This window comes from Haliotis rufescens, unplaced genomic scaffold, assembly GCF_023055435.1.
Source record: "Haliotis rufescens isolate VD_foot unplaced genomic scaffold, xgHalRufe1.0.p SCAF_17, whole genome shotgun sequence".
Classification (NCBI taxonomy): domain Eukaryota; kingdom Metazoa; phylum Mollusca; class Gastropoda; order Lepetellida; family Haliotidae; genus Haliotis; species Haliotis rufescens.
This window is the reverse complement of record NW_025963857.1, coordinates 13,439,368-13,453,642: the sequence shown is the minus strand read 5'-3', so window position 1 is coordinate 13,453,642 and position 14,275 is coordinate 13,439,368. Positions and strand designations below refer to the sequence as shown.

At 42.4% G+C, this 14,275-nt stretch overlaps 1 protein-coding gene across 3 annotated transcripts in view; it reads left to right on the top strand.

The window, feature by feature from the left end:
• LOC124140836 (annulin-like) overlaps positions 1–11,599 on the top strand; it is a 45,300-nt gene extending 33,701 nt beyond the window's left edge. For all 3 annotated transcript variants that reach the window (XM_046508616.2, XM_046508615.2, XM_046508617.2), the window contains 9 exons: positions 1,164–1,305; positions 2,782–2,894; positions 3,820–3,985; positions 4,299–4,429; positions 4,848–4,945; positions 5,615–5,825; positions 6,664–6,827; positions 8,684–8,829; positions 9,725–11,599. In XM_046508616.2, coding sequence (XP_046364572.2) covers positions 1,164–1,305; positions 2,782–2,894; positions 3,820–3,985; positions 4,299–4,429; positions 4,848–4,945; positions 5,615–5,825; positions 6,664–6,827; positions 8,684–8,829; positions 9,725–9,878 — 1,325 coding nt within the window. In that variant the 3' untranslated portion in view covers positions 9,879–11,599. The remainder of the gene's footprint in view (positions 1–1,163; positions 1,306–2,781; positions 2,895–3,819; positions 3,986–4,298; positions 4,430–4,847; positions 4,946–5,614; positions 5,826–6,663; positions 6,828–8,683; positions 8,830–9,724) is intronic.
• The last annotated feature ends 2,676 nt before the right edge of the window (positions 11,600–14,275 follow it).

Below are 14,275 nucleotides of genomic sequence, written 5' to 3'. Positions count from 1 at the left end.
GGTTGGATTAAGGTGAGGATTCTCCTGTAAACCTGACAGAGGACATTTTGTTTAGATATAAATTCACTGATGCTTGAGAGGAGTGGGTGTCGCATTGATATTGAGTCGCATTTTTGCTAGGAGCCAGCGGTCGCATTCTTTTGGAGACGCATTAATTTCACGTTTTACAGTATCATGTGTGGCGTGGCTGAGGGTGTGTCATTATTCACGAGGGCGTTGAACGCTGCTCATTCTTTCAACCACTGGCTTCGCTTGCCAAACTCAGTTATTTACACACTGTCATGAAGAGACTCTGCTGGGTGAAGTAACAGATTCACTCTGTCACACTTTCACTCACTCACTCACTCACTCACTCAGTCACTCATTCGGTAATTTTTGTCAGTATATATAAGAAAGGTGCGTAGGCAGCATGCATAAGACGGGTACGTCGACACTATATAAATGAGAAGGGTGCGATGTACCACATCATTTCAAGTAAAGTGGCGGTCGTTCTGGTCAAGGGGAAGCAACTCCCTTCTGAAAGTTTTGTACGTCAGGACCGAAGACATGTCGAGTAATACGAGTATTCAGATTGGGTGCGTTGTTGAGCAATAATTCTTGTTTTGGGTCATTTTTACCCGAATTATACCCGAATTCTTTTTACTCATAAATTATCTCTAGATAAACAACGTAAGTCTTCGTAGCTCGAACGTATTTTTCTCTAAACGGAGTAACTTTGAACGAACCAGTTAAAATTTGTGTCGGATGACTGTGCCAATTACACTTGTCAGAGGGGTGCACAAAGTACGTGATCTAGACCAGTTGTCGGACTTTCTATTTTGTGGAAGCCTCAGTGGCTGAGTCCGTTAGATCGCTGACTTTGTATGCTGGCCATTAGGTGCCTCACTCTGGGAGTGTGAGTTCGAATCCCGGAAGAGCCTCAACCCCAAAAGGAGCAAGAATCAGTTCTTTACTAAGAAAGTGTTATCCCAAATATAACATTTGTTACATTTGACCACTTTCTTAATTAATGGCACTGTGTGTTCAGACGGTCTGTGTGTCATAAAGTCCATGCTATGCCCATAACTCGATTGCCTTGCTTTTATAGAGTCCTTAAACAGTGAAGTCTCAAACAGACCAGGATGCTGTAAGTCTAACATGTGCCGCTCTATTTTTCCGCCTAGTGTGCAGAGCTATTGGACTGCCTTGTCGCAGCGTCACCAACTACGCCTCCGCCCACAACACCGACCAGGAGAGACTCAGCATCGACGTCATCAAAAAGAACGTGGACGGAGACATTGAGGAAACAAAGGACGATTCTGTATGGTACGTTGTCGGAAGTGATCCTTTGGTGATCCGTGAAAATCTGGGGAAGAATAGGTCTTCAGTAACCCATGCCTGCCGTAAAAGGCGACTGACGGGATCGGGTGGTCAGGCTCGCTGACTTGGTTGATGCATGTCATCGTATCCCAGTTGCGTGGATCGATGCACATGATGTCAATCACTGGATTGTCTGGTCCAGACTCCATTATTTACAGACCGCCGTCATATAGCTGGGATATTGCTGAGTGCGACGTTAAACAAACAAACAAACAGACATATGCTGTAGGAAATAACCGTCGACATACCGTATTTAATAGGATAACTGACCCACCTGGCGAAATAGGGGTTGTTACTCATTGCCTTTATCGTACTGAAGAGTTTATGCCACCTTTCTGCGCCATATGAAATAAATACTCTAATTTAACAATTGTATCATTCTACTATACTACTCTGTCTGCACCTACACGGGAGAGATTACCTACGAATATAGTTATATCTAATATATTTCGTTTGCACTCGGCAATATTCCAACAATAGGACGACGGTCTGTAAATAAGATGTGTGGACCAGACAATCCAGTGACTGATATTACGAGCAACGATTCACGCCGTCGGTGTACGATCCACCAAGTCACCGAAACTAACAACCCGGGCCTTTAAATCGGCTCGGAGTCAGTATACTGTGTCTGAGTGGGATATTCATGTTAAACTGCGGCATGGTATCTCAGTGAGCTAGGACTATAAATCGGCATCAGTCCGGACTAGTAGTACAAGCAGCCACACACACACGTGCATACATAAGTGCAATAATCTTGGACGCGACGTTAAACCCCATTTCACCTCACCTCACCTCACCTCACCTCACCTCACCTCACACAGAGCCATTGAAATCAAAAACTGTAACTTCCATGAAGCATAATGTTCATCAATATGAATACATGTAAGTCCTTCCTGGACCCAATCTCATTAAAATCAGATCTTAGTTCTCCTACCGCTAAACACAGATCTGAGGACATCCCATTACGGGTCACGTCAGACCGACCTTGCGCGAACTTTGACGGACCAATGGAATGACCAATCAGAAGGCAGCTTTCTCGTGCTTTACGGCACTAATTTCAAATTGGCGACTACGCTTCGAAACATATTTTGACAAATTCTCGATTATAAATTTGAAACCTGAACAAAAGAACACTCTGGAATGGCTAATAGATGGGCTAGATTTTATGGATTCAGTCGTTAAACCCGTAACTATCGTTCGGAATAAAGTTTTCGAGGTTGCATGATAAGGAATCACATTCCGACTGTCACTTTCATAATCTGGTAAGCGACGCTCTGATTGGTCGGATGAAAGGTCGTCCTGACGTGACCCCTAATGGGATGTCTTCAGATCTTTGTTTAGCGGTAGCGAGAACTAAGGTCTGATTTTAATGAGATTGCCCTGGACCAAGACAATTTTATTAACATTGTTCCGTACCTACAGGAACTTCCACGTCTGGAATGAGGTGTACATGAGACGCCCGGATCTGAACACTGACGCCATAAAGTACGACGGCTGGCATGTCATTGACGCCACGCCCCAAGAACGCAGCGATGGTGAGGTTTTCTCGAACCGCTTAAGAGAATGAACCAGAGATAGAATACAAAATTAGCATCATGTAAGATGGACAGAGGAACGAAACAAAGAACGGACAATGCAATGCTTAGATGATACTCTTTCTTCTCACAAAATTATACATGCTTTAAACCTTACCTCATTCACGGCCTTAGTAAAGATTTCAAACGGTTTTATGCTAGATATGTTGAGGATATTTCCAAATTTGACTCATCAGTGACCAAACTGATGTTCGATAAGTTTCCTACTTGCATGTGTATCATATGTCCCCTTGTTTGTTCAAGTACACACTTGACCTGCCTCTGCATGTGTTTGTAATGGGTGTAACCAATGGGGCAGGATACGATCACCTTTTCGCGAACACCTGTTGTCATTAGCTGATAGTTATTCATAGACATTTGCTCATGATATTGTCGGAATCGTACAGCGGACACTGCCTTCTTATGATCATGGAGGACCGCCTTCGTGGTCTAGTGGTAGAGCGTCCGCCCGGAGAGCGGAAGGTCCGGGGTTCGATCCCCGACCGCATCATATCAAAAGACGTTAAAAGATTGTACTTGTTGTTACCCTGTCTGGCGCTCGGCATGAAGGGGCTAAAACAAGGACTGGTCGGCTCGGAGTCAGTATACTGTGTCTGAGTGGGGTATTCATGTTAAACTGCGGCATGGTATCTCAGTGAGCTAGCACTATAAATCGGCATCAGTCCGGACTAGTACAAGCAGCCACACACACACACACACACACACACACACACACACACGTGCATGTACGTCGCTATATAAGTGCAAAACCCCATTTCACCTCACCTCACCTATGATCATGGAAATGGTTTTATCACTTTAATTATACTTGTTTGGAAATCTTACGTTTTTGCACTCATATATCGTTTCGTTTCTCGGCGTATAGGTGTGTTTACCTGCGGCCCCGCGCCTGTGGTTGCCATTAAAGAAGGTCACTTGAACGTGGGCTACGACACCAGCTTCATCTACGCTGAGGTGAACGCCGACAAGGTGGAATGGAAGAGCAGCAACGTGGTCGCTAAACTCGTGGAGAAAAAGCGCCTAAGAAATGCGTGAGTCGTCAGTCAGGAAGACACAGTAATCGTTACAAACACTCACAAGAGTCGCCGTTATATTGTTCCGAACATTTATGATTAACTTCAACGTCATATATACAAAGAACAAAATGCGTGAGTCGTCAGTCAGGAAGACACAGTAATCGTTACACACACTCACAGGAGTTATATTGTTCCGAACATGTATGATTAACCTCAACGTCATATATACATTTACAAAGAAGGCAATGCCTTCAGATGAGATGCTAGACATTTGATAAGGCTAACACCACATGTCTGCCTTTCTACCCAATGTATTGATTTGTTCCAGTGTCGGCAAGAAGATTAGTACCCACCAGCCTACAGGCAAGCCATACGTCTCTCCATCTTTTGGCAGCTTCTTGTTTGGAAACGACAACTTGGAAAGGGAAGACGTCACAGAGTTCTATAAATATGAAGAAGGCAAGCTGAAACGCATTTTTATTGAAGTATATGTATCATTGCTCGCAGGAGATACCATTCTGGGAGGGGCAACGTGTCCGATCAAGGGCTGACAATGGTGGTTTGTCTTCTAGAAACCTAGATCTTGTTATGTGTCTAGTCAAGGGTCCAGACGTATAATGTTATCAAATCTGTTTAATATATTACGACCGTCAATCCGCCTGGTTTGGAAATGGGGCTTCTTCAGCTCGACCATATTCACATTAGCCTAGTGTTCATTTAACGCCATTTCAAACCACACAATGGATATTAATTCATGTCCTTTTGGCTGGTTTAACAGATGACATGCTTGAAATACAAGTTAAATACAGTAAGCAAAACATAGAATGGTGATCATGTATGTTCCACAAAGTTAGAAAATGGCGTCGGTGTATTTCAGGCTCGGAGAAGGAGAAGACAATTCACCGTTGTGCTGAAAAGCAATTCCGTCTGATGAACGGCTGCGAGGACGAGTCCGATTCTGAGCATGAAGTCCAGGTAACTCGCATGAGTAAGCGAGTGAGTGAGTTGGGTTTAACGCTGCTTCTAACATTTTTCGACCGCCTCCGTGGTCTTGTGGTAGAGCGTCCGCCCGGAGAGCGGAAGGTCCAGGGTTCGATCCCGGGCCGCGTCATGCAAAAAGACGTTAAAAGATTGTACTTGATGTTACCCTGTCTGGCGCTCGGCATTAAGGGGCTAAAACAAGGACTGGTCGGCTCGGAGTCAGTATACTGTGTCTGAGTGGGGTATTCATGTTAAACTGCGGCATGGTATCTCAGTGAGCTAGCACTATAAATCGGCATCAGTCCGGACTAGTACAAGCAGCCACACACACACATACACGTGCATGCACGTCGCTATATAAGTGCAATAATCTTGGTCGCGACGTTAAACCCAATTTCACCTCACCTCTAACATATTTCCAGTTATATCACGGCGTGTCAGCTTAATGTGGGAGGACAGCCCGAAGTGATGCAGGTCTCATACGTTTACCACTTCGACGGGTATGGTGATGACAAATCTAGAAACATAATTGGGGTGAACCCCCCACGAACGCACCTTGTTATATATCATTTATGGTAATCTCTCTCCACCTAGAAGAAACAAGCAACATAAAAAACCCAATGTCCTTGAGGAAATGATAACACTCGTGTACTTTCGTTGCAGTGTGGCAGCCTGGCCATTGAGATTGACGAGATGGACGATATCACTGTGGGCAGCCCATTCACCTTCAAGGTGAAGGTCAAGAACACTTGCAAGAAAGAAGATCGCACCGCCAAAGTCAGCCTGAAGGTGTTGTACAAGACCTACTTCGACTCCGTCACGGGGATCGCGGCTCTTAAAAAATTCGACGAAACCAAGATAAAGGCTGGTGCCAGTATGTACTACAATTATCCTGAGTACTCACTTCACATCGGATCGGAGTAGAATAGGTCTTCAGCAACCCATGCTTGCCGTAACAGGCGACTGTGCTTGTCGTAAAAGGCGACTAACGGGATCGGGTGGTCAGGCTCGCTGACTTGGTTGATGCATGTCATCGATCCCAATCGCGTGGATCGATGCACATGATGTCAATCACTGGATTGTCTGATCCACACTCGATTATTTACAGACCGCCGTCATACAGCTGGAATATTGCCGAGTGCGGCGTTCTACTGCATTTTCTTTGACACATCCTGGTTGAAGAACCTTAAATTGTGTGTACATGGCCCCAAATGTAGTGACTCTGTAACCATAATGAGCATGTATATGTGCCATCATGACATTTCATATTCTGTACGTGGGTGCTATTAGAAATAACACATGACATCTTGGCTTTTTAATTTGAAAACCATTAATCTCTGTTTCATATGTTGATAACAGGCGTTCAAGCTAGGGTGACAAATTATCAACATTGTCACAAATTTATCAAATATTTACTAAATGGCTGTCATACGAACTCTAGGACTATTGAATATTGTGTGTGTGTTTGAGCGGGATGTTTAAGCAGGTTTTGTTTGTGGGGGTGGGGGTGGGGTGGTTGTGGTGGGGGGGGGGGGGGGGGGGGGTTGTTGTATCAGAAATGATTCAATTTGGCGTTCGGGGGCTTTGTAATATCGATGGTTGGATCCCTGTCACGTACCGTTCCACTGCAAAAAAATAGAGCAAATTGTGGGAAGACCCATGAAGGATACTGTATTCAAACCTTGCTTTGGAGTCTGCTTATCTTTCTCCAGGCCAGGAATTCACGATAACGGTAGATGAACATCAAGCAAATCAGAGGCCACAAGATGATTTCAACTTTGAGCTGAAAGCCGTCGCCATTTGCACGGAAGACGAAGATGACATCGCAACAGAGGACATGGACTTCCGTATGAGGAGACCCGATCTGGAACTCTCGGTACTAACCCCCTACTAGGAAGGCTTATTGCGGGACATAATAATTATCACTGGTTACGACATGTCGTTTCTGTGTAACTAAAGCGGACATAATATATCCCAAAACATACGCTCTTAAACATGTTGTGTTTCCCTATGCTCATTCCTCTTTCCACAAACACTGATATGTCGCCAATTTCTGTGGTCGGATAATCTGAAGTTCTCCAAGCAGAGCTTAAATCCTGGGCGGGGTATTTAACATGCTCTCTGGACTTTTGAGTTAACTTTACCCTCAGGTATTTGCAGACAATTGTTATCATTAAAAAAAGTGGGACTTTAATATGAACCCACATTTTATGATTTTCAGCTTGGTGTGTAGATCAATACACCTACACCTATAGAAAAGAAACCATACCAAACAAACCTAATGTTGTGTTGAGTAGGGGTTTGTTTGGTTTATATCAAGGACACCTGTGATAAAGCATAGCAACTGACCATTTAGTACGGACATATGGGTGAAAACCCCTTTTCAAACAACTGGCATGTATCACATATTCCTCAAAAGTTGTGAAATGTAGACACCAAGGGCTGGAGCTGAGGAAATATTGTTCGAAAGTTAGTCATCCTGCTTGTCATACAATCTTGTGGAGACTGTTTTGTCACACTTAATCGTTATGTATAGATATAAACAAATGAAACAGACGCCTTTATTTCTAGTTCAGGTGGAAACATTAGTGGAAAGGAATTGGCCATTTGGTGGTTATGGAACGATATCAGATCAATGATATACCTGCTCAAGCCTAAGTTAAATTTCTTGGCCATATTACATTGTTTTGACTTTGCCCAACCGAGCAGAAATTCTAATTCACACGCATAAAGAAACAGTTCAGCAAGAGGGGGAGCACAATTGTTGCCCATGGGTATGCCTGCTTCCTGTCGAAATATCTTACTACCAAATCTGTATTGGATGTTTTCAAAGAGGAAATCCAGCAGATCACTTATTGTTTTCTCAGTAAACTCCATATGACATTTGCTTTCGTGTTTGACAAGACCGCCTCCGTGGTCTAGTGGTAGAGCGTCCGCCCGGAGAGCGGAAGGTCCGGGGTTCGATCCCCGGTCGTGTCATACCAAAAGACGTTAACAGATGGTACTTGTTGTTACCCTGTCTGGCGCTCGGCGTTAAGGGGCTTAAACAAGGACTGGTCGGCTCGGAGTCAGTATACTGTGTCTGAGTGGGGTATTCATGTTAAACTGCGGCATGGTATCTCAGTGGGCTAGCACTATAAATCGGCATCAGTCCGGTCTAGTACAAGCAGCCACACACACACACACACACACACACGTGCATGCACGTCGCTTTCTAAGTGCAATAATCTTGGACGCGACGTTAAACCCCATTTCACCTCACCTCATGTTTGACAAATTGCCCTGAACTTCTGAAGGCAGATATGTGATCAACGGTCCCCACGTTTTGTAACAAAAACCCATGGATCAAGGAACAAAGTGTTTCGTTAAGAGTGTCATGTTGGAAAGTGGTGTTTTCATGTTTTACCTTCAACCTTTAAACCTCATAATTGATCAAATGTATTGAAATGAGGTTATTGCTCACCGATGCGGTATTCATGCGTATCGTTGGGACAGTATTATATTCCTACACCTCAACTAGTCCTTGCAGTGCACCAACCAGTCAATTCGGACTTGAGGCAAATGTATTTTATCCTGAGCAGATGGTCTACCATGTGGTTCTTGCTTCTCTGATTTTATGATCCGATGAAGTATATAAAATGGAACTACTTTCTTCTGTTAACTGGCGCTCTGAGTGTTTGTGTTCATGAGTAGATCAATATCGTTGACCAAGTCGTCTTATTTGTTCAACAGGGCCCAGCGACATGTGGATTGTTAGACACCATCAAAGTTGATGTCTCATTCACAAACCCCCTGGCGGTGGCGCTGACGAGGTGCTCAGTTTCGTTTGCGGGAGGTTTCGATCCAGTAGGTACTACCAAGGACACTATGAAAATTAGGTGAGTTTAAAAGGAGATAGATTTCACGCTCTCAGATACTGAGCTTGAGAATATACCTCTCCATACAATACAAAATAGTACCTGTTTCATATACCGAGTTGGCCATATACCCCCTCCATGCTTATAATACCAAATATCACCTGCTATCAAATAGCGTACCCATATATCTCTGTATATACATAATACCAAATATCCCCTGTTCTCAAATACTTGCCATACAAATGCTAGTATCTCTCTCCATAATACCAAATATCCCCTGTTCTCAAATACTTGCCATACCAATGCTAGTATCTCTCTCCATAATACCAAATATCACCTGTTCTCAAATACTTGCCATACCAATGCCAGTATCTCTCTCCATTATAACAAATATTCCCTGTTCTGAAATACTTACTAACCTACACATACATCTCTCCACAATCACAATACCAAATACCACCTGCTCTCACATGCTTAGCTTACCAGGATATTTCTCCATCTTAAAATACCAAATATGCCCTGTTCTCAAATACTTTCCAGCTTACTCATATACCTCTCCATAATACCAACTATCCCGTTCCTGTAATACTTAATTTACACACATATATATATATATATATATATATATATATATATATATATATATATATATATATATATATATCCATGCTTTTCATACCAAATATCAGCTGATATCAAATACTTATATTATGCATATAATTTTAACTCGCCATGCTTATAATACCAGATATGACCTGCTCTCAAATAGTGATCATGAGTTTGAATTAAGAGAACTGATATTCAAAGATGATTACTAACTGATATGCTTTTCACACTCAGCAGCCATTGTATCAAATCGATCGAGATTTTAATAACTTTTAGTGAAATCATAAAAGGTATGACTTTCTCTTTTCAGCAACATCGGGCCTGGCATGTCATGGAACACTACCCTCAATCTCCGCCCTCAAGTTCAGCCTCGCGGACAGTCCATGCGAGCACTCAGTATCGGGTTTGAATCCAAGGAACTTAGTGACATCACAGGAAAATATTCAGTGGAACTTAAGAACTGAAATTAAATATACCGCAAGGGTACTGTTGTAGATCTGGGTAATGTTATAGACTAGGTGCTCTGTTAGACTGGGGTTGAGCCTACCGTACTGATAGTAATAAATGTCACAGATACCCCAAGGATAAGAAATCAGAAACAAAAATATAAACATAAATAACACCATAAATTGAAACGTGTCTTATCCATTGAGTTCTGTAATACAATACAGAATGTAAATGTAAATACTACTTCGGGTTCATTATAACTGTTTATAATAGACCAAACCTTGTTTAGTTTTATATCATTTAACACCTGTGCATGGTGTATATACTGGACGTATTATAATGGTACTGGAAGTGTTATTAGTGTCCATGTTATTGCATCCTAGTGTTGATGGCGACATTGTGAAGATTATCCAATACGTGAAAAACCGTGTACCCGCAACACAGCTTTGACAGGACCAATACTCAAAGACTAAGTATTGTATATTTACTGTTTCTACATCGCTCTTGTAGTTAATTCTTAAGACGATCTTGCCTGGAGTCTTTGCAATTGGTTTTATTCAGTCATTTTCCAAATAAACTATGTGATGTTTGTTCCTTGTCTTAAATGCGTCATGAAATTATTAAGTGCAGTGTTACTTTGAAATTGAAAAACACATCTCCTGAATCGACAAACTCCAAGAATGAAGATTTAGATATGATATTCTGTTTAATAACTGACATGTTATCTCACTTTCATGATGTCATAATGTAAGAAGGAAACGCCTATTAAGGTAACTACAGCGACGAAGCTTGTAAGATTCTGGATGTTGTTACACGTCTACATATTAGCGTTATCTTGAGAGCGTAAATACACACTGTTCTGATGACATTAATCATTAGGTAACTTCAATGTTTTGTATGTAACTATCAAATGTTTTGGCAAGGTTGCCAAGAATTATGACGTTGTCATAACTGCTTGATCAAATTATGTTTGGCGCTCCTTTCATTGTTTATCGGGAGATTTATTATGTACTATATGCCATTGTTTCCGGCATGTCCTGGGCAACTGTAAGGGACAATTTCCTTCATATTCTATATTTAATAATGTCGTAGTTAGGAGAAGCATCTTATACATATATCGCGAAGTTTGAGAATTTCAGATTCATAATTTATTATTTCAACTCTGTTGACTTTCATCCATCTAAACATTGCATGATCCGAACTTCCATGTTGTGCCTTACACCAGTAGAGGGGGCACGGGTGGCCCAGTCGTCTAAGGCGCCGCGATTCGCTGTGCAGAGTGACGTCCCCTGGGCACGATTGTGGGTACGAATCCCGGCTCGACCCGGTTATGTTTCTAGGTCGAAGTGGAAAAAACGTCTGAGACCTGCATCACTTCGGACTTTTCCCCCACATTAAGCTGACACGCCGTGATATAACTGGAATACTGTTAAAAGTGGCGTTAAACCCAACTAACTCACTAACTCACTCACTACACCGGTAAAGCATTCCGAACTGCTGAGCTCACGGCGTCTCTGATACACTGAGGACCTGGTCAGTTCCATGCATCCCTGCATGTCATGTTTTCGTGATGTAGAATATGGTATCCGGAGCATTATTGTTATTTACTCTTTCTTTTGTCTATTTCATTCCAATATATTTAAATGCTCACCAAACACTGGAACTATATGTATAACTTGTATGAATACAATTAGTGTTAACATTTTCTATCCATAAAATGGTCATAAATATTGAAAAAGTGTTTTGTTATGTTTTTTATTGATCAAGTTTGATATCAAAATGTGAGTCATTTGGGTCAAACAATTGTTAAAGGGAGACGAGTCTTGGGTCAATTGGCGATCCTAAAAATCATTGATTCCCTCTGTTTTTGTCTGAAAACTCAAATTGTATTATAAATATCACTCAGATAGTAAATGCTATCAGTAGTCCATAGAGACAATATTTCCGTTTGACAGAAGTCCCTTATAAACAATTTCTTTGACAGAATTTGTTTCGGTTATGGTTTGAAGACATGCTATGTTTTTGTTAATTGACGAGGAACCCTATGTTATATGATTCTTGCTCCAAAGTTGTTTGATCAATGTGATGACATCCTAGGCCTCAGTAAAGTATTCAAAACGTTTGATGGTAAACATGTGGAGAATATTTCCAAATTTGACGCATCGGTGACAAAGGTGATGTCCGATGCAATTCCATATTTTGTACCATAGACCATTATGTTCCCGAGGTGTTTTTTTTCAGGTGAACATTTGACTTGCCTTTGCAAGTGTTTGTGACAGGTGCCACCGGTAGGACAGGATACGCTACGTGCAACTTTTTCGCGATCACCTGGCATCATCACTTTGATTTTATTCGAAATCGTAAATCAACAATCGTTAGCAGACATTTCGTATGATTATTAAAAGGGTTTTGACCCTTGTATCTGTATTTTCTTGTTACGATAATTCAAAAGAATACCTTGTTATATTTGAACAAAATGTAGTGACATACACTTGATGTCAAATTAACACACTAAGTACCGACATCTTATGAATTATACATGTAAATTGGGGGTCACGGGTGGTCCAGTCGTCTAGGGCGCCGTGATTCGCTATGCAGAATTGCGTCCCTCGGGCACGCCAGGAACCTATGATTGTGGGTTCGAATCCCGGTTCGCCCCGATTATGTTTCTAGGTTTGTCAGCACCATACCCATGCTCGTGGGTTTCACCAAAGTGGTAAACGTCTGAGACCTGCGTCTTTCCTCCCACATTAAGCTGACACGCTGACACTGGAATACTGTTAAAAGCGGCGTTAAACCCAACGCACGCAATCACTAACTGTAAATAGTCAATAAACGTTTTACAAACTCATCAAAATAACATCCTGCATCTGCATTTATGACAACGTTCTGAGATCATAGTTTTCGCTCCACTCAGCAATGGTCTGTAAATAATCGAGACTTGACCAAGCAATCCTGTGATTGATATCATGAACAACGATCCATGCAATAGGCCTGCGACTGACAAACAATCAACCGACTCACTGAGCCCAAGCAGGCCACCCGATCCCTTTAGTCGCCTCTTACGACCAGCATGGGTTTCTAAAGACCAATTCTCACCCGGATCTTCACGGGTATGTGGTAAAAGAACGTCTGTGCCGAGTGATGATTTCAGAAGCTTTGTAACCGCCTTCGTGGTCTAGTGGTATAGAAGTCCGCCTGTAGAGGTAAGGATCGGGGGTTCGATCTCCGGCCGCGTCATACCAATATACAAGATGGTACTTGTTGATATCCTGCCTGGCGTTCGACAATAAGAGGCTGATCGGCTCAGAATCAGTATATTGTGTCTGAATGAGGTATTCCTGATTAACTGCGGCATGGCTAGCACTATAAATTCGGCATTAGTCCGGACTTGTACAAGCAGACACGTGCATGTACGTCAATCTTCAAAGACACATCAACTACATCTTATATACCTGATGTGCAGATTGTGAGTGCAACATCGTATCACGCAATGACAAGCTTTGCGGAAGATAGTGTCACGTGCAAACATAAGCCACGCCCACTCATGAATATTGTAGACTTAAGACCATTGTCGGTTTAAGGGCATAGTGCAATAGAAATAGAAAAGGACAACCAACTACCCTTCCTAGATGACCACGTCTCCAGAAGCCCAACAAACAGAATCCAAACCAGTGTTTACCCAAAGCCCACCCACACCGACCAGTATATCCGCTTGAACTCCAACCACCCCCTTAGAACCAAGACTGGCCTCATCTCCACCCAACGAGTCATCAACCTTTCTTCTGCTGACCCAAAACATGAGATCGAACACCTCCACCAAGCCTTCACCCATCTCAACAATTACCCTCCCAATCTCATCGACAAAGTCATCACCTCTGTACTCGATCCCACACCCAGACCTGCCACCCTCAAACCTGAATCAGCGCCCTTCCGCATTGCTCTCTCGTGCAGTAGTCTTGAACGCTACGTGACACCCTCATAACGTTTGTAAGCAGGATTAAGGAAAATGTGAAACATTAATGTCTAATGTCTAATGTTATCCCGTAACCTTACCGTTGGGCAGAAATACTCCTGAGTGGTCTCGAAAATGCCAATGTGGAAAGAAATCAGTAAGATTCTGTGACAGACATTGAGTTCACTAATCCGCAATTATTGGGTATTAACAACTCGTAATTATTGTGATAGAAAACTCTGGACGGAAAAAACAATAACGCTTTCGGGTAGACTGCAGTATGTCGGTCCTCCATCCGGAACGAACGTTTTTACGTTTTTACGGAAGTTGTCGAACGAAAAACGTTCCACGCATGCGCAGTTCGTTATTTACGGTCGAAGCGAGAGGATTTGTAGGCAGCCATTTTTTCTACCGAATGTTGTCGGCACATCAGTATTTTCAGACCCTATCAGACAATAT